At 45.6% G+C, this 23232-nt stretch overlaps 1 protein-coding gene across 4 annotated transcripts in view; it reads right to left on the reverse strand.

The window, feature by feature from the left end:
- Positions 1-14433: 14433 nt before the first annotated feature.
- The window catches only part of STK32B (serine/threonine kinase 32B), a 334464-nt gene continuing 325665 nt past the window's right edge, over positions 14434-23232 (reverse strand). For all 4 annotated transcript variants that reach the window (XM_090035573.1, XM_090035574.1, XM_090035571.1 and 1 more), the window contains one exon: positions 14434-16093. In XM_090035573.1, coding sequence (XP_089891699.1) covers positions 15955-16093 — 139 coding nt within the window. In that variant the 3' untranslated portion in view covers positions 14434-15954. The remainder of the gene's footprint in view (positions 16094-23232) is intronic.

Raw genomic sequence — 23232 nt, forward strand, 5'->3', positions numbered from 1 at the left:
AGAAGGCACAGCAGCCCCCCTGGCTCTCCAGGGACCTAGCGGACCTCCTGTGGCTAAAAAGGAAAGCCTACAAAGGATGGAGGATGGGATTCACCTCCAAGGAGGATTACTCCGTGCTGGTCCGGTCCTGCAGGGAGCAAACCAGGAAAGCCAAGGCTGCAACTGAACTCCAACTAGCTTCAGGCATCAAGGACAACAAAAAGTCCTTTTTCAGATATGTGGGGAGCCGGAGGAAAAGCAAGGGCAACGTTGGACCCCTGCTAAACCAGATGGGGCAACTGACAACTGACGCCCAGGAAAAAGCCAACCTATTCAATAGGTACTTTGCGTCAGTCTTTCATCAGTCACATGGGATGCCCATGCCTGCTATGGGACAGGGAAATCTGGGTGAGGGGGATCCCCTACCCTCCATCAATGCTGACCTCGTGAAGGAACACCTTGAGAAGCTGGATACCTTCAAGGCAGCTGGCCCTGACAATCTGCACCCTGGGGTACTCAAGGAGCTGGCGAGCATCATAGCCCAGCCCCTGGCATGGATCTTTGAAAACTCCTGGCGCTCTGGTGTAGTGCCTGAAGACTGGAAGAAGGCCAATGTGGTGCCGATCTTCAAGAAAGGGAAAGAGTGGATCCGGCTAACTACAGGCCCATTAGCCTGACTTCTATGCTGGGGAAGATCCTAGAAAAGTTTATTAAGGAGGCCATCCTTGAGGGACTGGCCCAGGCTAACATTCTAAGGGATAGCCAGCACGGGTTTGTTGCGGGTAGGTCTTGTTTGACCAATTTCATTTCCTTCTATGACCAGGTGACCTATCACCTGGACAAGGGAGAAGAGGTTGATGTCATATATCTTGACTTCAAAAAAGCTTTTGATCTGGTATTCCATGATCACCTCTTGGCCAAACCGGCCAGTTGTGGCCTTGGCTCCACCACGATCCGCTGGCTAGGAAATTGGCTCCGTGGTCGGACGCAGAGGGTTGTGATTGATGGCAGTCACTCATCGTGGTACCCTGTGACCAGTGGGGTCCCTCAAGGCTCTGTCCTGGGACCCATACTGTTCAACATCTTCATTAACGATGTGGACATTGGAGTCAGGAGTGGACTGGCCAAGTTCGCAGATGACACCAAACTTTGGGGCAAAGCATCCACACCAGAGGACAGGCGGGTGATCCAGGCTGACCTGGACAAGCTCAGCAAATGGGCAGACAAGAACCTCATGGTGTTTAACACTGAAAAATGCAAGGTTCTCCACCTTGGGAGGAAAAACCTGCAGCACCCTTATAGGCTTGGCAGTGCTACGTTGGTTAGCACTACAGAAGAAAGAGACTTGGGGGTCATCATTGACCAGAAGATGAACATGAGCCTGCAATGCAATGCTGCGGCTAGTAAAGCAAGCAAAACGCTGGCTTGCATCCATAGATGCTTCTTGAGCAAATCCCGGGACGTCATTCTCTCCTTGTACTCGGCCTTGGTGAGGCCGCAGCTGGAGTACTGCATCCAGTTTTGGGCTCCACAATTCAAAAAGGATGTGGAGAAGCTTGAGAGGGTCCAGAGGAGAGCCACGCACATGATCAGAGGTCAGGAAAACAGATCTTACGATGACAGGCTGAGAGCCATGGGACTCTTTAGCCTGGAAAAGCGCAGGCTCAGGGGTGATCTGATGGCCACCTATAAGTTTATCAGGGGTGACCACCAGGATCTGGGGCAACATTTGTTCACCAGAGCCCCCCAAGGGATGACTAGGTCGAACAGTCACAAACTCCTGCAAGACCGTTTCAGGCCGGACATAAGGAAGAATTTCTTTACTGTCCGAGCCCCCAAGGTCTGGAACAGTCTGCCAGCGGAGGTGGTTCAAGCACCTACATTGAACACCTTCAAGACCAAATTGGATGCTTATCTTGCTGGGATCCTATGACCCCAGCTGACTTCCTGCCCTTTGGGCAGGGGGCTGGACTCGATGATCTCCCGAGGTCCCTTCCAGCCCTAATGTCTATGAAATCTATGAAAATCTATGAAATCTATGAAATGTACAAGAAGAGACATTTCTGTTCACAAACTGTGTAATTATGGCTATTTTATTTACATGCAAATGCCTAACTTTGCTTATGCAATTTGCTTATATAAATGACCATGACCCAGAATACTTTGAGTATATACTTTAGGAATCTACTAAAAAAATTGCATACTTGGCTTTGTTGTGTTGTACGATCTACAGCTAAGGTGCATCTACGTGAGATGCTTGCTGCACATTAGCTTAATAACATGGTTATTAAAAACCATGCTAATAGCCTATGGTGTAGTGTTATTAGGCTAATGCATAGTAAGTGTCACAAAAAAACTGTGCGCCAGTGCTACTGTGCATTAACTCTAGTCACTGCGTGTTTAGCTAGTACTTCATTAAACCAGTACTGAACTAAATGTGCAGTAATTAGGGCACATTAATGAATGTGTAGACATGCCCTTAGTGTCCTAGTTAAGTCTCGAGTTCTGAAACTCCTGATTGACTTTGACAAATATAACATTAAACATTGTACTGAAATAAGGGAATGTTATCTACCCTGTGCACCCTTTAGAAATATATTAACCAGCTGATGAATAAAACTTAACAACTTTTCTGTAGATTATCAGCATTTTCACAATGCTCATTTTCAGTTTGAGACACATAAATAATTGTATAGCGGGAGAATAATTTTTCATCAGAATGGCCACTGACAACACAAGGGAGTGCAGATTGTATGTGTTGGATTAATATTTGACAGTAGTTTGATGCAGACCTATCATTTGCTCCTCAGGCAAGAAAATGGTGGTCAGTGTTTGAGTGATTTCTATACCCAACTGTTATATAATGTTACAACATGGAACACATTGAGAGACTGGGTGCATATGGCAGACCATGTGAAAGGGATGATAGCAAGAGAGTGAAAAACTGAGTAGAACTCCTGGAGTATACAATTCAGCAAAGAAACTGAGTCTGTAATAAGCCTGACATATTTGCGGGATCAGCAAAGAAAGATTTTTTTAAAATAGGAACTAAGTCAGCAGGTCCAACGTGGAATTTTAAGGAAATTTTGATTTGATAGTGCCTGAGAGGATAGGAATAAATGAGGGGATGTAATGCAGCAAGTTGCTAACTCAGGGTACAGGGTGGAAGAAATATAGAGTAGAGTAACATCTGTGACTTTCAGTAATCATAAGAATGTATATAAACTCCATCTGATATTCTGATCGCTATGGACTTGAACCCACTGAGATAATTATTTAAAAGGATCTGCAAACACTTCATAGATAAAATCCTGATCTACACTGGGAGATGGGGATTAGGACATAAGAAGTGAAGTGGTAGGAGGTTGGTGATGCTAGTATCTATTATCATAAAGGGAATCCTTTCTCTGTTGCGTTTAGGCATGAAAGTTGTGATAGATACAAATGATGTGTTTACAGTGTGATCTAGGGTATAAATGGAAAAAAAAGACCTCTCAGCAATTAAATTCGGAAGGAAAGCAAGACGAAGATGAAATTGGACTGGAACGAAATTGGGAAGGTCAAGACATAATGGAGTACCATGCAGAGAAGGATGCTTGTCTGCTACCCTAACCATAACAGCAGTACTAAAGCATTACGTGCTTTCCATCAATCATACTGATTGTTTGTCAGCATCATCGAGCCTGTCAGGCTGAAAAGCTAAATGCTGTTCATGGAAGGACTCTATTTGTAACCACTCTTCCTGGGAGAGGAGTGATTGCTGGACTGACTGGGGAGAAAAAAATGCAGTGTTAGTTTTGAGCTCTCGCACAGTTTTATCACAATCAGGAGGTATGGGGTGGAAAGCTGGGTAAGTCTGGAGCATGGAAGCAAAGCAAGTGAACAAATTCAGAACTTCCTTCTTCGTACAATCCTTCTCCAACATTAAGACAACATTGTCCATGAGGTGTAGTTAACAACACATTGCTTTCGCTAGTATTATGTATACTCTGAAGTGTGCAGAGAAATGAGTCAGCTTTCCTGGAGGAAGAGTCATCTTGTGCATATATCTTTCTTATTTTCCCTTTATTCACCTCTCCTTTGGTTTTGATGTGCAACTGCTGAAATGGCTACTAAGTGTGCCAGTGTCCATGTATCCAAGCTGGACAAAAAGCACGGGAGCAATAACAGCAAGTCAGTAGAATAATAACCTGTATTTTTTTCTCCCTTTCTGCCTCTATTTTTTGATACTATGAAGCCTGAGATTTCAAGGAAAAGTTAGGTATGTATGGCTTTTCAGGGAAGTATTGCATAGACTTTAATATAGAAGAAATCAATAAGGTTATATTAAACTGCTGGTTGTTCTACCTAATAGGATGACTTCATTATTGCCTGCATCTCTAATCAATTATTCCCTTGGTTTATCTCCTCCTTTATGGTATATCCTGTCACATGTAAAGATGACAAATTCTTTGGAGCAGTTCTGGCTCATTATTGGGTGTACCTTTTGCGTAACTATGCCTTAGGATTCTATAATGCATATTTGATGTTACCACAATTCATAAACAATACCTAGATGCTACCACAATACATGTTACTAACAAAAATTAAATAGAGCTCAATAGCAATTACTATCAGATTAAATAACATTGGTTATCAAAAGACATCTAAACCATGGAATACTATTGGCTGGTTTAAAGTTAGATAGGAAAGTTACAATTGTTAATTAGTTCCTTCAGGACTCTTTCAGGAGAGGTTTCAGGAGAAAAACAACTAGGGCAAAACTGCAAAAATTGTCCATAATAAAGCAGTGACATAGTATCTTTCAGGGATGTATGTTATAGCTGTGTTGGTCTAAGAAATAGAGAAAAACAAAGCTCTTGGGTCACAGGTGATATCGTTTATAAGACCAACTAAATGGCAGCATTTTTTTTCTTTCTTTTCAAGCTTTCAGGTACAAACACCCTTTTTTAGGCTGAGAAGAATTCAAAGATTGTAAAACTTCTAAGTATGAAAGAAACTTCATTTTGCACAGGGGAGGTAGAGGGTGGAAGTTTATCCCCCTAGGTATGTCAGAGTCCTTTTGTGAGAGTGCAGAGTAGGCAGATTTCTTCCCTGGAGGTGTCCAATGTCAGACAGGGAGGTGAACATTTCTTCTTTCTTGGTTAGCAATCAAGTTTATATTTCTGAGTGGCTAAAAAGGATATCTTCCACGTTTCAGGGATGTAAGTTATAGCTGTGTTGGTCTAAGAAATAGAGATAAACAAACACCCAAGAGCTTTGTTTAATGTAGAAATGTTCTTCCTGAGATTATTATTTTTGAATCTCTGAAAGGACCCATTGGTTGTGTTCACACATGCAAGCACGAGCGCTTACAGCAGCTCAAATAGAAGTGGTGCAAATTTGAGCTGGGGTTTTTTGCCACAGTGAATGTGCTTGGACTTGCACTTTGTTGTGAAGCAAATTCTGCCACTTGGGGCAAAATAACCCTGGCTGGCTCCTCCCAGACCTGCAGCCAGGGGGACCTAGAGCCCGGTGCCAGCATCTGTACTGTCCCCAGCAGTATAAAAGCTCCTGGGCCCAGCAGTACAAAAAGCTGCCCTGGCAAGTAGCTCAGGGCTACTCACTCTCAGGAGCTTCTGGGACCCAGCCAATTGGTACCTGTGGACACTACCCCTTGTGCCAGCTGGACTGCTGAAGCAGCCCTGAGAGTTACCTGCACCCTTTACCCACTGCAGCCATCTGGCAGTGGGGGCTGCTGCCTGGCTGTGACCTGCTGTGGACCTGCCAGACTTGGATGGGGACTGCACAGCCAGTAGAGGCATCTGCCCCTCTGGGCCAGCTGCCAGTGAGCTGTGGCTGCAGGGTTGGCCTTTGTGTGGCACTACTGCCATGTGTGCCCCTGCCTGGCCATCTGGTCAGCTATTGCTCAGAAGATGTTCCCAGCGTGGTAGCCTGCTTTGAATTGTCAAAGCATGTCCTCCGGGCTCTAATTGGCCAGAAGGTCAGCCACCTTCTGCTGGGTCCAAGGTGCCGGCTCTGAGCAAGCAGGGTCCTGCCAGTGGCCTCTCTAGCAGGAATTCTGGCATTCGCTATTGAAAAACTGAAAAATCCCTAATATAAAAAAATCCCAGTCATTCTGTAAAGTACCCCAAAATCCATGTACTTCCATGATTAAAACAAAAGACCACTAAATAGAGAGAGTGAGAGACAGCAATCAGTTGGATATGTTTTATTGATATATCTAATGTTAAAGCAATTTGGACATCATAATAAAATGAATTACAAAAATAAATAAATGTTTTGCTGTTCCCAACAGGGGCAGAAGCCTCCCCCTAGGGGTAGCAGCCTCCCTACAGGGGCAAAAGCCCCCTACCAGAGGCTACAGCACCCCACCAGGGGTAACAGCCCTCCCACTGGGGCTATAGCCCCCCATCGGGGTAACAGCCCCCGCACCAGGAGCCAAATGGCCCCTGCAGGGGCTACCCCCACACAGGGCCCATATGCCCCACCCCAGCCCCTCTATTGCTGCTGCACCAAGCCCCACCTCCCTGCTTCCCCAGACCCCACAATGGCTGCTCTGTCTGGCCCCATCCCCCACTTGCACCCCCAGCCCCCAATTGATGTGTCCCCAACCCCAGGCACTGGCACTTAAAAAAAAAGCAAAAAAAAAAAAAAAAGCAAAAAAAAGCCTCTACTCACTGTAGAGCAGGGTCTGGGGAAGGTGGGGGCTCTGGGGTCTCCTGGTGGGACCCCCCTGGGCAGCAGGGAGAAACAGGGCCTGGACTAGGGCAGTTATCCTGCCCTGCACTGTGCAGGCGGAGCCCCAGTGACCCAGACAGCAGCTTGAACTGCCAGTAGGTGCTGAGGTTTTTTTTGTTTGTTTGCTTGTTTAACTGTCGGGGATGCTAGGGTGTGGGGCAGGGACTGTGGGCCTTGGGGGGTTGGGAAGGATGGGTCTGGGCAGGGCAGGGATTGGGGGATTTGGAGGAGCAAGTGGGAGTGGGAGCCATGAAGGGAAGGGATTGGAGGGCTGGGGGAGCAGGTGAGGAAAGGGGCTGGGCAGGACAGGGATCAGGGGAACTTGCGGGGCAGATGGGGGGTGGGGCCCCCACATGGTGGGTGTGGAGCCAGGAGGGGAAGGGATTGGGGGCTGGGGGAGCTGGTGGGGGGTATGGTTGGGCAGGGGAGGGATCTGGGGGGCAGGGGTCCCCCCATGGTCCCCCCCCCTTCCAGCCCCCCCCCAACTCCTTACCATCACTGGAACCCTGCTGCTTGCATGGGCAGGCTGCATGCTTCAGTACCAGGGACAGGGCAAACCACAGAGGCACTCTGGCAGCCAGAGTATCTCTGTGGAGGACACAGCCTCCGGTCGCCCCACTATTTTTAGCTCCATTTCTTTTTACCCCTGGAGTACTGCGTCCATTCAAAAAGGATGTGGAGAAGCTTGAGAGGGTCCAGAGGAGAGCCACGCGCATGATCAGAGGTCAGGAAAACAGACCTTATGACGAGAGGCTGAGAGCCATGGGGCTCTTTAGCCTGGAAAAGCGCAGGCTCGGGGTGATCTGATGGGCACCTATAAGTCTATCAGGGGTGACCACCAGGATCTGGGAGAAAGTTTGTTCACCAGAGCGCCCCAAAGGATGATGAGGTCAAATGGTCATAAACTGCGAAACCATTTCAGCCTGGACACAAGGAAGAATTTCTTTACTGTCCGAGCCCCCGAGGTCTGGAACAGCCTGCCATCGGAGGTGGTTCAAGCACCTCCATTGAACACCTTCAAGAGCAAATTGGATGCTTATCTTGCTGGGATCCTATGACCCCAACTGACTTCCTGCCCTTTGGGCAGGGGGCTGGACTCGATGATCTTCCGAGGGCCCTTCCAGCCCTGATGTCTATGAAATCTATGAAATATCCAAGGGTCTAATTTTGCCCCTGTGCTGCAAACTTGCAGCGGGGGGAACCTTTTCCCATTCCTACATGTGCCTCTTACAGCATCTCAAAGGGGTTTGAGATGCTGCAAGAGGCACATGTGGGCTCATCTGGATGCGCCCATTGAGGGCTACTTAAGTTTGTTACGTTACATTTCTCTATTGCAAATGTAAAATAAAAATAATTTGTATATCTGAACTAAGTTCACTGGTGTATGAAACCTGACTAATATCAAGTCATCCTTAAGATCTTGATTGTAGTATGTGTTTTGTCATAAACATGGTTAAAACAATGTATTTTGCATTGCTAAATGAATGCTAAAATATCAAAACCATTTCTTCCTGTTGGCCAAAATGTAGTTGATCAAATCATTTGAATAAAAGTGGAAGTAACAAAACTGTCATGGAGTCTAAGATGATTAGGCAAAAAATGCATAAGATACTAGCTACTGTATATGTGCACATTACTGGAAAGGTTATAGAATGAATAAACAGCACAAAGGATTTCAATGAAATTCACTCAAATGAAGTCAAATCTTAATTTTGTGACAACTGGTGTGGAGGAGAAGCATGGAGTTGTACTGTGCCAGGGCAGACCTAAAATCAGGTAAGAGTGGCTCTGCTGCGGAACTGCTCCACTGTTACCTCCTATGCCATGGAGGTAGGTAAGGAATGAGTAAGCAGTAAACAGAAGCTCAGCTTCACTCCCTGTATCATCTCTTCTCCACCTTTTAGTCAGCAAAGGTAAATAATTTGCATCAGGAGTATGGAAACTACTTCTCTGTAAAAGTAATCACAGTAGAGGTCTACTTTGAGAGAAGCTCTACTTACCAAAGAATGTAACCAAAGTCACTGTGTATCCCTAAGAGCCCTGCTACCCATTCAAAGCAAGCTGGATAGAAACTTGCTATAGAATTTTTTACACATTTTCAAGCATGAGCTTCCTTGCTGGTTGGCTCTTTTTATAGCTAGTCATTTCTGTCATGTGATAATTACTTTGCACATGTGGTTAGTCTATATTTATTGTATGATTAACCAATTAATTGTGTGACAATTACTTTGCACTTGTGGCCTGTCTTATTTGCACGCTGGTGTAAATTTATTGCATGATAAGCCAGTTAATTGTGTAATGTGTAGCAGAGGCCTTAAAAGAATGCATTTTCATGTTTTCTATGCAAGATCATGCACACAACTGAGGTTTCTCAGAAAAAGCTCAAAAGCTGCCTGTGACGAAATTTTGAAGCAGTTTCACTGACTTTCACAAATTTTCATACTGGAAGTGGTTGACTGTTTAACCAATCAGAAAGCAGGAAAATGCCATATAACTTACCTTGCCACACACCAATACAGCTCATACAGCAATTTCTTTTGAGATTCAAAATTATTTTTACATTTTAAAACCAAATGTATTAAAAAATATTGTAATATACTTTCCATCTGTAAAGTAATGCTAAATCCACTGGATGGACATGTCACTGTGTATTATTTGTTCAGTATCATGTAATTGGATGCCACTTGTGCCTAGTGTGCAAGAAGCCATTAAAGAAACTCTGGAAGTATTCCATTAATCATATTTTGTCATGATTGCAAATGAAAGAAGTCATTTATATTTTATGACAGTTAGTAATTAAACATTTAAGGTACTCTGCCAATATTTGCTATACAATGTAGAAATGGAAAACGAACAGAAGGCAAAATCTGGCACATTTTTCCATGGACATGCTATGGGAATGTGTATCAGCAGAACTGCACTGTTATAAGAGCCAATGGCATTGCAATAAAATGAGGCAAAACCATTTTCACCTCTGCAAACAGATGTTTTCTCCTCCTGTCTTCTTAGAACAAAATTGATGCACAGATATTTTTACTCTTTAAAATAAAATATTGCTTTGACGAGCACAGAAAGATTAATTGTGTTCTGTAGAAGAGTTATAACTTTATAAAGGATGAATGAGTCCAGTTTAATGTTACCCTTCTCTTCCATCTTATTCTTAAATGGAATAGTCTTTCTTGTGTCATTTGGTTTGATTTTTTGAGAAGGAGATAGACAGATAGTGGGAGGTGGACAATATAGTTATAAGATTAATTAACTCTTTCTGGTTATTATAGTGTTTCCAAATTAAAGTGTGACATATTTAGAGGTCTGTTCCCTCACTACTGTTAAAGTAAATAGAAAAGCTCTTTCCTCTCCTAGAAACTGGATTAGGTCCAAAGCATGGATCTCCTTTCCAAAGTGACTGTCATTCTTCAGATCTGTTCTCCAAGTGTAATTCTTATCCATAAGGACAACACACATTTTTTAAATACTTTTATTATACTACAGAAAGAATGATGCTCTTTTTCTTCATCTGCATCATTAACAGATGTTCCTGTTACAGGTCAATCGGCTACAGCTGTATGAACACATCCTGAAGCAATTAAGCATGGATTTCAGTTGGTCCAAAGTGCAACCTTTAATTTGTGATATGCTGAATGATTTCTCAGAGCTGTCAGGCACCCTTTACTCCAACTGAGCAGAGTGGGAGCTGAGGTACTCAGCGCTTGCAAGATGAGATTTTATATGTAGTCATACAGTTATGCTACTAGATAAATTCCCCTGAAGGACAAACTGTATGTCTGTGATAGGATTGCTTGCTGAAGAAATTCTCATCATGTCTCACATTCAAGACAGGATTTCTGCTGCTCTTGCATTTCTCTCTATGAACATGGAGTCCTTTGTTAGTCACTGGGCGTGTCTGCATGTGAACATTTACTGTGCAGTAACTTAAATTACAGTGCAGTAACTGAAAATTACTGTGCAGTACGGATTATTGTCTACAGGTGCCTGTCCATATTGTGCAGTCACTATGGTGGCTTACACCAACTTGAGCATAAATTTGTTACGTGCATGATGCAGGTAGCAAACGTATGCCCGATTAGTTACTGGGCAGCAACACATGTGTAGATGCATTAATGTGCAGTAACACGGGAGGTTCCTAGCTGGGTCTGCCCAGCAACTATGGGCCAGCCAGAGCCCAGCCTTAGGGCTCTTGCCTGGCCCCCTCTCCTGCTGCTGGCCTGGGCTGTTCTTTGGCAGCCCATAGCTGTAGGGTAAAAAAGCCTGCAGCCATTTTGTGCCTTGGGGCACACACTTCAGGAGCTGCTTGTAGCTGCAGCACCCCATCAGGCCCGATGTGTCCCCCCTGGACAGCCCACAGGCTGTGTTTGCTGGGCCTGTCTTGCTCCAAAGGTGCTGCCTGGCCACAAGTGAGTGCTGCAAAGGGCTGCAGTTTGCTGCACCCCTTTCCCAGCCCTGTGATCTCACTAGGGCTGGTGGCCCTGCTGGCTGTGCCACCAGGGCCAGCACCTGCTCCCCACTGCTGCTGACCCCCCAACTTCTCTTTTTTTTTCAAGACCATGGTAAAACACATCAGCTGCTCAGCTGTGACTCCCTGTCCACGCTTCTGTCAGGGGTGCTGCTCCCAGCCCTCCAAGGCCAGCATCACAGGGCCAGCCATGCAGGGGTCCAGTCAGCTGGCATGGGGCATGATGTCCTCCTCCCGTGTGTCCAGCCCCATCTCTGTCCTGGTTGGTGTTGCAGTGCTGCATTCTGGGCAAGGTCCTACAGGTCCAGTGGGTGGCCGTGACCATGGGGACCCCCCAGGATCTTGCCCTACATGCAGGAGCTGACCCACATTCTGGTACCCCAGGATCCTGCACCCATACCCCACATCACCAGAGAAGGGGACCTCGGGCCTTCAGCACCCTGCCCTGCATTTCTCCCCAGCTGCTGTGCCCACTGGCAGCCAGGGAGCCTTGGCCAGTGGCTGCCTCAGCCTTGGCCCCATCCTGCAGCTGCCCATGAGGAGCAGCTGGCTATGGCACCTCCAGCTACAAGAAGCACCAGCTCCTCCCTGGGGGAGCCCAAGGCCAGGCAGCCCCCAGTCCACTGGAAGCAATGGACACTGGGTGAAGCCAGACACCACCTGGCATGGGGAGTCCTGCACTGAGCCACCAGTCTTACTGCCCCCAGATGGATGGTAGGTCCCACACTGGGGGTGGCTCACAGCTCCAGTTCCCATCCCTGCCCTTGCCCCTGGTTCCAGCCCTGCCCCCTCCTCATCTGGCCCACCTACACTCCCTTGACTCCAGGTCCCTGCCCCCTCCCAGCATACAAAAAGATGTGACACAGGTCAGACCTTTACTGAGCAGTTCATGTTCCCACAGATGCATGGGCAGAGGCATCTCATGTACCCTGGAAGGGTACAGTGATCTCCTTCTTGGCAACAGGGGGCAGAAACATATAGTTCCGTGACTGATAGCTGTTCAGGCAGTAGCGGATGTTGCAGGGCAAGCTGGGCTTGGCCCTCTTGCTATCATAGCTCAGGGTCCTGATCCAGGACTGCAGATGTGCCTTAGGTACCAGCAGAAACAGCAGCAGCCAGGGTAGAGGTGGGAGTAAGTAGGGCCTGGAGCTGTGGCAGCAGGTGCTGCCAGCAGCCTGGCTTGGCCCACCCTGGGAAGGGGGCAGGGGAGGCAGGTGGCCTGTGGCCAGCCCCCAGGGAGCAAGTGGGGACAGGGGGCTTGTGTGGCACCCATTTGGGCCCAGGCTTGCCTGGCTAGCTTACCATAGTCCCTGGGCAACTGCATGTAGCTGACCTCCAATCTGAGGCCAGGCAGCATACAGCCTCTGGAGCAGATCATCATATCTCTCAAATGTTGCATACTCTAACAAAAGCCTTCTGTCTCTTGCTTCTACAGGGCAACATCTGGGAGATGCCGCAGGGGCCCGCAGGACTGCCACTGGAGGCTTACTGCCACCCACTGCTGGAGCTTCCTGGAGGTGCTGGTTGCACTAGCAGCACAGCCAGGATGGGACCACAGGCTGGTGGTCACAGTGGAGGGCTGTGTGGTAGACCAGAGGGTGTGGCAGGCACAGGACCTCACCTGGTAGACTGCCTGGGAGGAGGTGCAGCTGTGGGTATGCCATGCCTACTGGGTGGAGCTGGCAGCCCTGGAGTGGCAGTGTGTGGAGCTTCTTGAGCAGCAGCTGGCTGCCCACAGTTGTCCAGCAGAAACTGTGCCCATACTTCCCTCTGCCCCAGCCCCACAGGTCCTGCCCACCACCCCTCAGCAGGCCCCCAGCAGCACCCTGGAGCAGGTCCTGCAGCATTTGGTGGCTGCAGGCATCCCTGGCCTTTGCCGCAGGCCCTGGAACCTGGGGGAACTGTTTGCAGCTGGGGTGCTGGCTGCCTTTCCCCAGGCTCTCCAACCTGGGCAGCCCCACTCTTCAGCCCCTCACAGATGGACTTAGAGATGGGGTCAGACATGTGAAGTGTCTGTAGTTTATGGAATAGGGGTTTTTTTGTTGGTGGGTGGGGAGGGTAGTGAAGGGGCACCATGTGTGGGGAGAGGGGGGAGGAAGCTGTGTTCACTGAGTGGGGAGGAGTTGGGGGTTGTTCTATTAATAATGTTTGTATGGTCTCTTCTACATGTGTGCCCTGGAGTGGTGCTGGGGGTGGGCATGGGGTCAGTGGTGTCTGGGCAGCAGGGCAGGTCTGGAACAGGGAGTGAAGCAGGAGTGGGGTCAGCCAGAGCTGGTGCCCTGGGCACAGCTGACAGGTGCGTGGTTGTCCTGGGACCTGGGCAGGGTGGGTCCTGGTGGGGTCAGCACCATGGCCAGCAGCAGTGCAGGGTACTGGTTTTTGCTGGCTGGAGCAGCGGGGCATTGGGCACTGCTGGCAGGGGCAGAGGCTGGAGCAGCCATGGGAGAGGGGGACAGGGTGGTCAGGGAGAGAGTTGCTGTGTGCTGCTCCTGTACTAGGTATGCAGCTCCCGGGCAGGGGAGGAGCTGGCTAGGGATCAGAGAATTGGGGTGTGCTTTTAAGATGGCTGCCAATTGCTGGCAACTGCCTCTGGCCTCAGCATGGCTGCCAAGTGCTGGTAGCCATGTGACCAGAGACAAGAGCTCCCCTTGGTGGCCACAGGAGCACATGGCAGGCTGATCTGACTTGGGAGTAAATCTAGTCCCAGGTTGCCTGCACATGTAGATGCTGGCCCTATTCTTGTTTACTGCCCAGTAACTTACTATGCAGTAAGTTTAATGTGAAGTAAATGCACATATAGATGTGCCTACTGTGCATGAAACCAAATACTGGCAACACTTATGAAATAAAATTGTAATTTCATCCTAGATAATAACCAAATCGAAAAATTAAAATATGCATATCTGTATTTCCATATCTGTCATGCCATATTAGGAACCTGTGTATAAAAGATCTCCTGAAGCATTACTGTCTGTTTAGAAATGTTTCATGGAATTAACCTATATTTACCTTATTATAGGGCTGATTCTACAAACAGATACTCACATGAGTAGTCTCACTGGCTGCTGTGGGCCAGCTGGAAGAAAGAAAATCACTCCTATGGATACTGTGCATTTCAATTAGAGTTTCAACTAGAGTAGGGAGATGGTAGTATTCACACTGTGAAATGTTATCAGCTTTGCTCCCTCCCGGAAGAAGCAACCTTTAAGCAAGAACAAGGTCATTATAAAAAGGCCTGAACAAGACAGTTTATTTTAGAAAATGAAACCTAGCTTTTCCTGGACAGTAAAATTACTTTCCTTGGTTTTTATTCTGTGTTTTTAGTCTTTGTCCCAACCAAACAATTTAACCAGCATCATATGTATATGGCAGATCTTAAATCATTCTGTCTTATACCTGGAAGCTTTTGTGTTATTCATAGGAACATTGTATCATTTCTGGAGCTGTAAAAATGTATATTGTTCTGAATATTTTATTCAGACAAAAAAATGACAAGAAATGATATATAATGTGCAACCAAATGTAAAAATAGATTCAATTATAAAGAATGGATTTGGATTTTTGTAAAAGATACAGATATACAAACAATACAATTAAGCATCATAAATAAAATAATATACTTATTATAAGTTCCAAAAAACTTACTTTTTTAAAAAAGTTAAAATGGAAATTTGTTTACAGATGCCAGTTAAAAATAAAAGCACAATACAGTAGAACAATCATGCATTTACTATCAAAACGTGAATGTAACAAGTTGTAAAAGTACCATAAATATACAGGCATGTGATGATTTTTTTAAAAACTGGTTTTATATTGTATTACTTAAAGTAGACATATTTCTCTCTACTCAAGATGACTCTTATCAAGAACAGATCCATGGAAACAGACACATTACTTTTTCACAGTTTAAAACATCTATGTTCTCTCTATGCATGTTATGGACATGAACAAATTTCTAATGTTTTCAGTTCTCTTTCATGAACTGTTTCTGAATTCTAGCTGGGCAGCCTATTAGCACTACTATAATGATCTTTCACCTGCATAATAATACACTACCATTGGATCTGGTTCCACTGTAATCCATAGCAAAATTCTCATTTATGTCAATGAGATGAGGATCAGGTCTTCTATTATAAAGAAGAATGCAAAAACTTAAAGAGCAATCTGAATATATTCATTCTGCAACTTTTTCAATGGGTTCTGGGGTTTAAATGAAAGTATTAGATGGTTAGTCTATTTTAAACCACATTCATCTATTTACATCATATATACACATTTATAAATGTGGCAGCAAATGCTTGAATTATGTTTAGCAGGTTCACAAAATTCCAGATTTCAATCCAAGGGGTTTGCTTTAATGAACAAAGGCAGAAGAATATATATATATATATTTAACATGTGCTAATACTCGGACTTAAGGACAATGCTGGCTACTGGCAAGTAGCCAGGAATATGACAACCTTGAAGAGATTGCCAAGTGAAGCCATTCAAGTTTTGTTCCAGGATTCTGAAGATGTTGTAAGAGAAGTCAACTCATAAAACATGATTTTGCTGCCATTGGCAATTTTTCCAATAGAACAGGATAAAGGGAAACAATTTTGGCTGTGTAAACTGCATTCCCAGTCTATGTGCTTCTCGTATTTCTCATAGGGAATTCCACCTTTCAAAGGAATCACACTTTTTGGAGTGCAGGGGAAGAAATAATCATTGAGTGCACAGAGATGCTCAGGGTTAAGTTTTGCTCCAGAATTTGTGTCTAACTAGCTGCTGCAGCCTCTTGTGCAGCCATGTCCCAGTATATTGTTGTTGCATCCATCCTGAAGCCTTCCATGTGCCTGAAGGGATGCTCTGCTTTCCATACTAGATGTCTGTCCACTTTGATCCTGCTGTTGTCTTAATCTACCAAAGAACAAAATGATAATATATTTACTCTGACCCCAAACAGTATAAAGAGAAAAAAAGTATTCTGTCCATAGGTATATGCACACATCTGTAAGCCAGTGCCTAGTCTGGGCCTACTTATGTCCACAGTTAAACTTCTTTGATCTCCGAGACTTCTCTTTCCTGCTTCCCTTTCTTGGTTTTTTTATTCTTAATAGCAGGGAATTTCTTCAATCTGGGCTGATGTTACATTAATGGTTCAATCCTGTTATCATTCAAGTACAAAGTCTATCCATAGGTGCACAAAATATTACAGTTGTTTTGCCTCCAGCTCGCTCAGATTGAGACTGCTACAGGGGGAAGCAATTTGCTCAATACACTACTTGTTTTGAATGAGTGGGAGAGTATGGGAGGAGAAAAAAATTTGCGGTAGAAGAAGTCCTGGCTCTGCCTACTCACTCGGTGCTGATCAACAGTTTGTCAGGCACACTACAGGGAATAAGCAACTGACCCCATTTTTCTTTCTATACAAATATTAGCAGCCAGCATTAGGGCAAAAGAAATAAACAAGTGGAAATGAACAAATGGAGTGTGCTTCTCATAATTACTGTCATGTTAGCATCTGATGAAGTAGATCAGTCTTTCCCAACCGGTGTGCCACAGCATATTGGTGCCATTGGACACGTCCAGATGTACTGTGGGATCTTGGGGGGAGGGGCTCCCAGTGGAGTGTGGCTACAGCCAGTGCTGTCACTGCCATCCCACGCAGCCACTGAGCCCCGGTTGGGCCTGCACCAGTACCCCGCTCCCCCATGCTCCGTGTTCTGCCACTTGTGCCATGGGATGAAAAAGGCTGACTAAGTGTGTCATGGGACAGAAAAGGTTGGGAAACACTGAAGTAGATGGTTGCCTACAAATGCTTAGGGTTTTCTGAACCACTTAGTCTCTCGGGTGCCACCCTTATGGCACCTACCTTATGTCTGTTATATGTTGTTAAAGGCTCCTAATGGATTTTCTGATGTAAGATTTGTTTTCCTAAATCCCTTAGGAGCTTTAGACAATCATCTCCTATTGCTGTTGTCTTATAAAAATGATAGCAACAGCAGGCATTTCAAGTGACACCCATTGCACTAATCATTCCTTTTATCATGAGAATTCTCACTAAATCAGTTTAAAAGTGTGTTGCAGTTTCTGCATAATTAATATTTTGTACTGGTGTTTTCCCTTCATGTCCTAACACCTGGAACTTCTTGCACCTAGCCACCTGTGGTGTCATGCAATAAGCAAGTTTGGAGCTGTCATAGCTACTTTGAAGAGACTTCTCAGACAACAGAAGGCACACAGAAGTGCAGCACCTATCAAAAGTAATAACACAGGCATATCTCACACCAAGAGACAGTTTATAACTTCCAAGTAATACCTATTTATAATATATGCAGTTGACTTTTGTGACAGAGAATTATTATGAAACAACTTTTTTCAAGGTCACAGGATGGAATCCACACCAAGAATAATAAACAAATAGAAACTGTTGCAAGACATGCGAACCTTATGCATAAATGAACATGAAACAACATAGTGACAAAGGTAGTTATAGTTTTGCCCAGTAGTTAACTTCAGGATTGGGTTCTGCTTTGCTCTCATTGATAGAGGCATTTAGGCCACACACAATATTAGCTGGGGTGCATTGACTTAATCCCAATTCAATTAAGATTCACTTTATGCACTCATATCTACATGAGGGGGTCAAGCCACTGAACCCAACCTATAGCCAGTGCACAAATCAAGATTGCAGGAAACCACATCAACATTACTGAACCCCATGAGAAGGACACAGTTCCCAGTCATATCTTCACTTCCTGCATGGTTCATTAACTGACCTATGTATCCATCTACATAGTATGCTGGCTGATGTGCAGCCCAACCAAAACGCACTTAGATGTTTTGGTTCAAGACATAAAGATCCTGGACATGCAACTCTTGTAAAATTCACCTGTGGGTGCACATGTCCAAAGTTTAGGTAGAACAATACTCAGTGCTGCCATGTTTAGATGCCTTAATGAATACTGGACCTAATTACAAATTCAGATCCTCCAAAAGCCCAGTTCAATTGCCACCTAAAGCCCATAGACATCTTAATTTCTGCATCTCGTAAGATGTCTGAAATTCTGCCAGAAGATTCCAGAAAAACTTCAACCTGAGCAGCTTGGTGCCTTTCTCATACCTTACTTCCTTCTGAAATTCACAACTTAGTGTTTCTCCACCGACCCTCCCGAGGGACCAAACCTGTTAGGTGATCTCAGAATAAACTTCATGGATTGGACTCCACATAAATAAACAGCTGTAGGAGGAAGAAGTTTATATCCTTTTGCCTATAAGTTCAGTGGTTAGAGATCCTATACAGGACATGGAAAACCTATATTTAATGCCCTCCTTTTTCTGAGGGGTGCAAACATATAGATCTTTCCTGCCAGGACAGTGTCTTAACAACCAAGCTGTGGGTTATTGGGGCAGGAAGTACTGTCAAGCTCTCTTTTTGATGCTGTTCCAATTTTCATGTCCTGATCAAAGAATTATTGAGCCAGAGAAAGAGTGATAGCAATCATAAACATAATTCTGAAGGTTAGTTGATGGGGTCCTTTGAAGGTGCTAGCTCTAGTACCACTCACGTGTTTACAGTATATTACATAAAAAGTCCTTGAAGCAAATATTAGAAATGGGGACTCCCCTTCTCAGTTGAGGAGCCAACCACTTAGCTATAGGCTCTTACTCCTAGTCTCTGGCCCAATCAGTCTTCGATTGTTCCAAGCTTTTTGGTTCAATCTCTTAGAAAGTAGAAGCTGTGGGTCTGCCTCTTTTTAGGCTAAGAGGGAACTGAATGTAGGTCTCCAACATCCTAAGAGGGTTCTCTGACTATTGACCTATTTGGATATGCGGGTAGCAGATCCTTCTAGCTTTCTTTAAAAGAAACCAGAAGGTTTGGGTGGAAACAAACATGATAGGTGTGCTCTGCAAAAGCCTACTGGAACAAGCTCCTCAGAGCTAGTGGATGGAACACCCAGTGAGCAAGTCCCACTGGTGTATAGGTGCCAAGCTAAGCTGCTTGGCACTGTCAGGATCAAAGCCCCTTAGAGTATATATAAATGAAATATTTAGGTATCTGGGGAACTTTACTGATGAAAACTGTGGATATGTGTGATGATTATGAGGCGGTATTTTTTGTGGGGATGCTATATGTTTTAAGAGTGTCTTTGGATGGGTTTTATTCAGGCAGGGACAGGGTTAAAGGCTGGATTGTAGAGGGGCTGGGTGTGGTTTCACTGATTGCACTCTGCCCTGGGGAATCCCTTTGCTGAGAACTCTGACTCTTTCTAGGGGGTGGAGGGAGGCTGGAGATGTAAGTGGGGAAGCAGGAGTGTGCATGTACCTGCTGGAGTCAACAGAAGCCTATTGGTGTAAAGCCCCCAAGAGTGGCTGCACTGCACTGTTTGGTCTGCAGCAGAGAAGCTTAGAGCAGTGGGGCAGAGGCAACCTGCTGCAGGCAGCAGAGAAGCTGAGACCTTCGGGGACCAGGAGCAGCTCAGTGCAGAGACAGCAAGGATTTCTGTTGGCCACTGGAACCAAATGTGGACTGCGAAGTTAGTCCAAGCCAAGGGTGAGAATTACAAGTTGTCACAGTGTGGCATCCCTAGAGGTGGCACGTTGCCCCTAGTGGCCTGTGACCATGCCAGCTCCACCCTGCAAGTGCCTGTTCCTCTCTCCTGCCACGTCTTGTTGGAATAGATAATAAAATAGGAAACCTGCCCCCAGGTTTCTGCTCAGTCATGGTCCTAATGGACTCCACTAAAACCCTGCAGATTCTTTGACCCCTTTCTGGGTCCTGCACTAAGTAGGTGCCTCAGAGGACACCCTAAGCCTTATGGGCTATATGTGTGGCTCCAACACTGCCTCTTTACCGTGCCCCATGCCTCACAGATGGTATTCAGACATTGTCCCTCTGAAGCCTAAGTTTAGCTTAGCCTTTTGCCATAACTGGGCCCTTGGCCCCTGTCTGTGCGCCCCCACCGGCACTGGGGTCTATCCCATAGTATGTCTCAATGAGGCTTCCTTCTCCCCAATAGCCTCAGTCCCATCCACTGGTGTAAATAACAACAGAAAACACAAGCCCCTGGGCTACAACATAACCATAACCATTAGGGTGGCCATCATAGAGGACATTCTGGTTTTCTGCTACTCTGTCCTCTGTTGATATGAAACCTGATGCCTTTATGTCTCTCTTCAAGCGAAGAGAAAAATAGAGGGCATCAAGGCATCGGGTTTTGCATCAACAGAGGACAGAGGACAACTGAACTGTCCTCTATGATGGCCACCCTAATAACCATACCAATGGGGTCCACACTCTATCCCTTTTAAGAAGGCAAGCTTCACTCTCAGTATAATGTGCCTCCTACCCACAAGTATTTATGAGCTCCTATAACCCATTAATCCTACCAGCAGCAGAACAGACAGTCAAACATCTCCAAGTAGCTTTCTCTACAAGAGCTCATTCCCCCTTGGCTGCTATCAGAGAACTAACTCTGCTAGCCCCAGTCTGGTGCTCATATGTACCCAGGACCCTGCTTCCTTCCGGTCAGCTGACTGAGTGTAGGTGCCAGCTAATGTCCTCATTAGCCTGCTCCCCAGGCAACCCATACCTGTGGAGCTCTGTCTAGCTCTCAGGGCTCTCTAGATAAGCTGCTTCTGCCCTTAAAGGAGCAGGCACACTTTAGTGCACTGCAACACAAGTGTTAGGAGATAGTGTGTTTTAAACCTTTGTTATGTTCTGTCTTCCCCAGTTCTATTGTAATGTTTTCCCTAAGTATTATCACTAGGTTTTTTTTATCTCTAAATTTAGCTGTCCTGTAATTGAATATCTCACCTCACAAGAAGTTTGTAGTCTCACAGCCTTGCCCAGCTCAGGGTCCCATCACAGTATGTCTCTATTGTGGAGGCAGTGCACGGTAGCTGGGACATTCCTGAATATACCCCACTCACCTGCTCCAGCTCAATCCTGGAAATATGCTTGTGAAACACCTTCCAGCCTTTTAAGCCTGTTGAAGATTGAAGTCTCAAGAGTGGCTCCCCTACAGCCTATAGAGATTGGGCACCTCCAGCACTAGGTGGCATTTGAGCTGGGTTCTGCTCCTGGGGAGCCCTTAACTTGTCTTCCTTTGGACCAAGAGAGTTTTAAACACCTTACAGCCCTGAGCCTGTTTAATGTACAGCTAACCCATAAATGCTGAATTTCAAAAGCTACCTGAGAGGCTATGTACCTAAATTAAAGTAAAAAAATCTTCCAATAACAGGGCAAAGCAGAAAAGCACCAGTCTCAGCAAACTTTCTGAAACCTTTCAAGAGAACTTGGACTAGCACAAAGCCAGCCATCAGGAGGGATAACAAGAGAAACGGATGAAAGGAGGGACCCGTGCTGAGTGGAGCTACAAAAGATACTTCTGTCCTAGACCTACCTTTCTCCCTCTAGTGACATTTTCTTGATGTGTCATTTCCAGAGGGAAAGTAGCACTTTTCCCTGTGAGTCAGTACCAAATCAGTTTCCCAGAACAAGCTACTGCTGGAGCAGCCACCATTAGGAGGAGAAACAAAACCAACACCTGGGCCTTTAAATATTTCATGGCACTTCTGACAGAAACTGGAGGCTGAAGCCTGTTAGACAACCTGGTTTCCAATGTGGAACATTCTCTCCTGCTTAAATACATTTCTTCTGCTGTTATATGTGGGGACAATATCTTCTGAATTCCAGAAGTGCTGCTGTTTGCGTTAAGCAGCTGCTGTGGTCCATGCTAGACCTGGGTTCAGTGATTCTTTTATATCCCATATCTACTACACAGGACTCTTAATTAGATGATGTTTAGATAGGTTAGAGTTAGCACGCTGGAAGTATTAGAGGACTGTAGTGTGCTAAAATTTTATTTCAGTGCCTGAAATCTTTTTTTTTTAACATAAGTTAGTTGCCTACAATTGAAGACTGAATTTGACTGATGACTGTTATTGAATTAATGATGAGTTTGTGATCTGTGAATGTGTCTAATAGTTAGCATTCATATTACTTTCCTTCTTTAGATGTTTAAGCTCTTTTTAAGCTCTGGAGACCCTAGAAAATGACAGGCAGCATAGCAAAATGGTTACAGCATTGAAGTGGGAGACAGCGCGGCTAAGTTCTGATATGGTTCTGCTGTTAGCTTGCTTGAACAGCACTGGGCAAGTTGCATCCCTTCTCTGCTCCTTAGTTTCCCTCCAGCTGATGAGCTGACAAAGATACAAACATTTTTATCCAATAGGAAAAAAAACCTTAATTTTTTTTCATGATTGAAACATTGAGATTCAGGATATTTGGGTTTGAAAATACCTTGGAAGCCCTGCTGCCCAGGCTAGCTGGCCTCCAGGCTGCCCCACTGCTCGGCTCTTTTGCTGCTCATTTGATAGGTATATTGCTTGGGCTTGTTAACAGATCATCTGGAGTTTGGGTGACTGTGTGCCTGAGCAAACTAGACATTCAAAAACAAGAAGCCACCTGTCCGGAGCAGATGAGAAGCTGGCATGATGCAGGAATAGCTGATGGTGGTTCACTGGTGTGGAAGGGAAGATGTCACTTCCTTTTTTTCAGCTGATAACCAGTGGTCAACACAGATGTTGATGGCAAAAACGGTGAAATCTGCTCCCTATAACTGTGAATCTCTGGCTGCTGCTCCTGCTCTCCCACCACCCAGAACACAGCTCTGGCCAGTTACACTACTGGCAAGGCTACTCAGGAGGTTAACCTATGTGGCTTGGGACAGCCATTCAAAAGGCCAGAGCCTGCATTGATTCGATCTTTGCAGGTTAGTCTGCCTAGGCTGAACCAATCTGCAAATATACAGACAGTCACTCTGGACTGAGGAAATTCAGGGACGTTCCTGCAGTTACTCAGGCCAGAAGCCAGGGAGTGCTTGAATGCACCCTGGGAAGCTGTGTTAGGTAGGTATGGCCAGCCCTGGCAGTAGCCTGTACCGAACTGGCGAGGGAGCGGTTTGATTCCCCCCTCCCTGTCCCATTCACATGGACTCAAGCTGGAGTCCACTGGGCACTCCCCCGTGGCTGCTATAGCAGTGTTAGCAAGG

This window comes from Crocodylus siamensis, chromosome 2, assembly GCF_052110815.1.
Source record: "Crocodylus siamensis isolate JL-2025a chromosome 2, ASM5211081v1, whole genome shotgun sequence".
NCBI lineage: Eukaryota > Metazoa > Chordata > Crocodylia > Crocodylidae > Crocodylus > Crocodylus siamensis.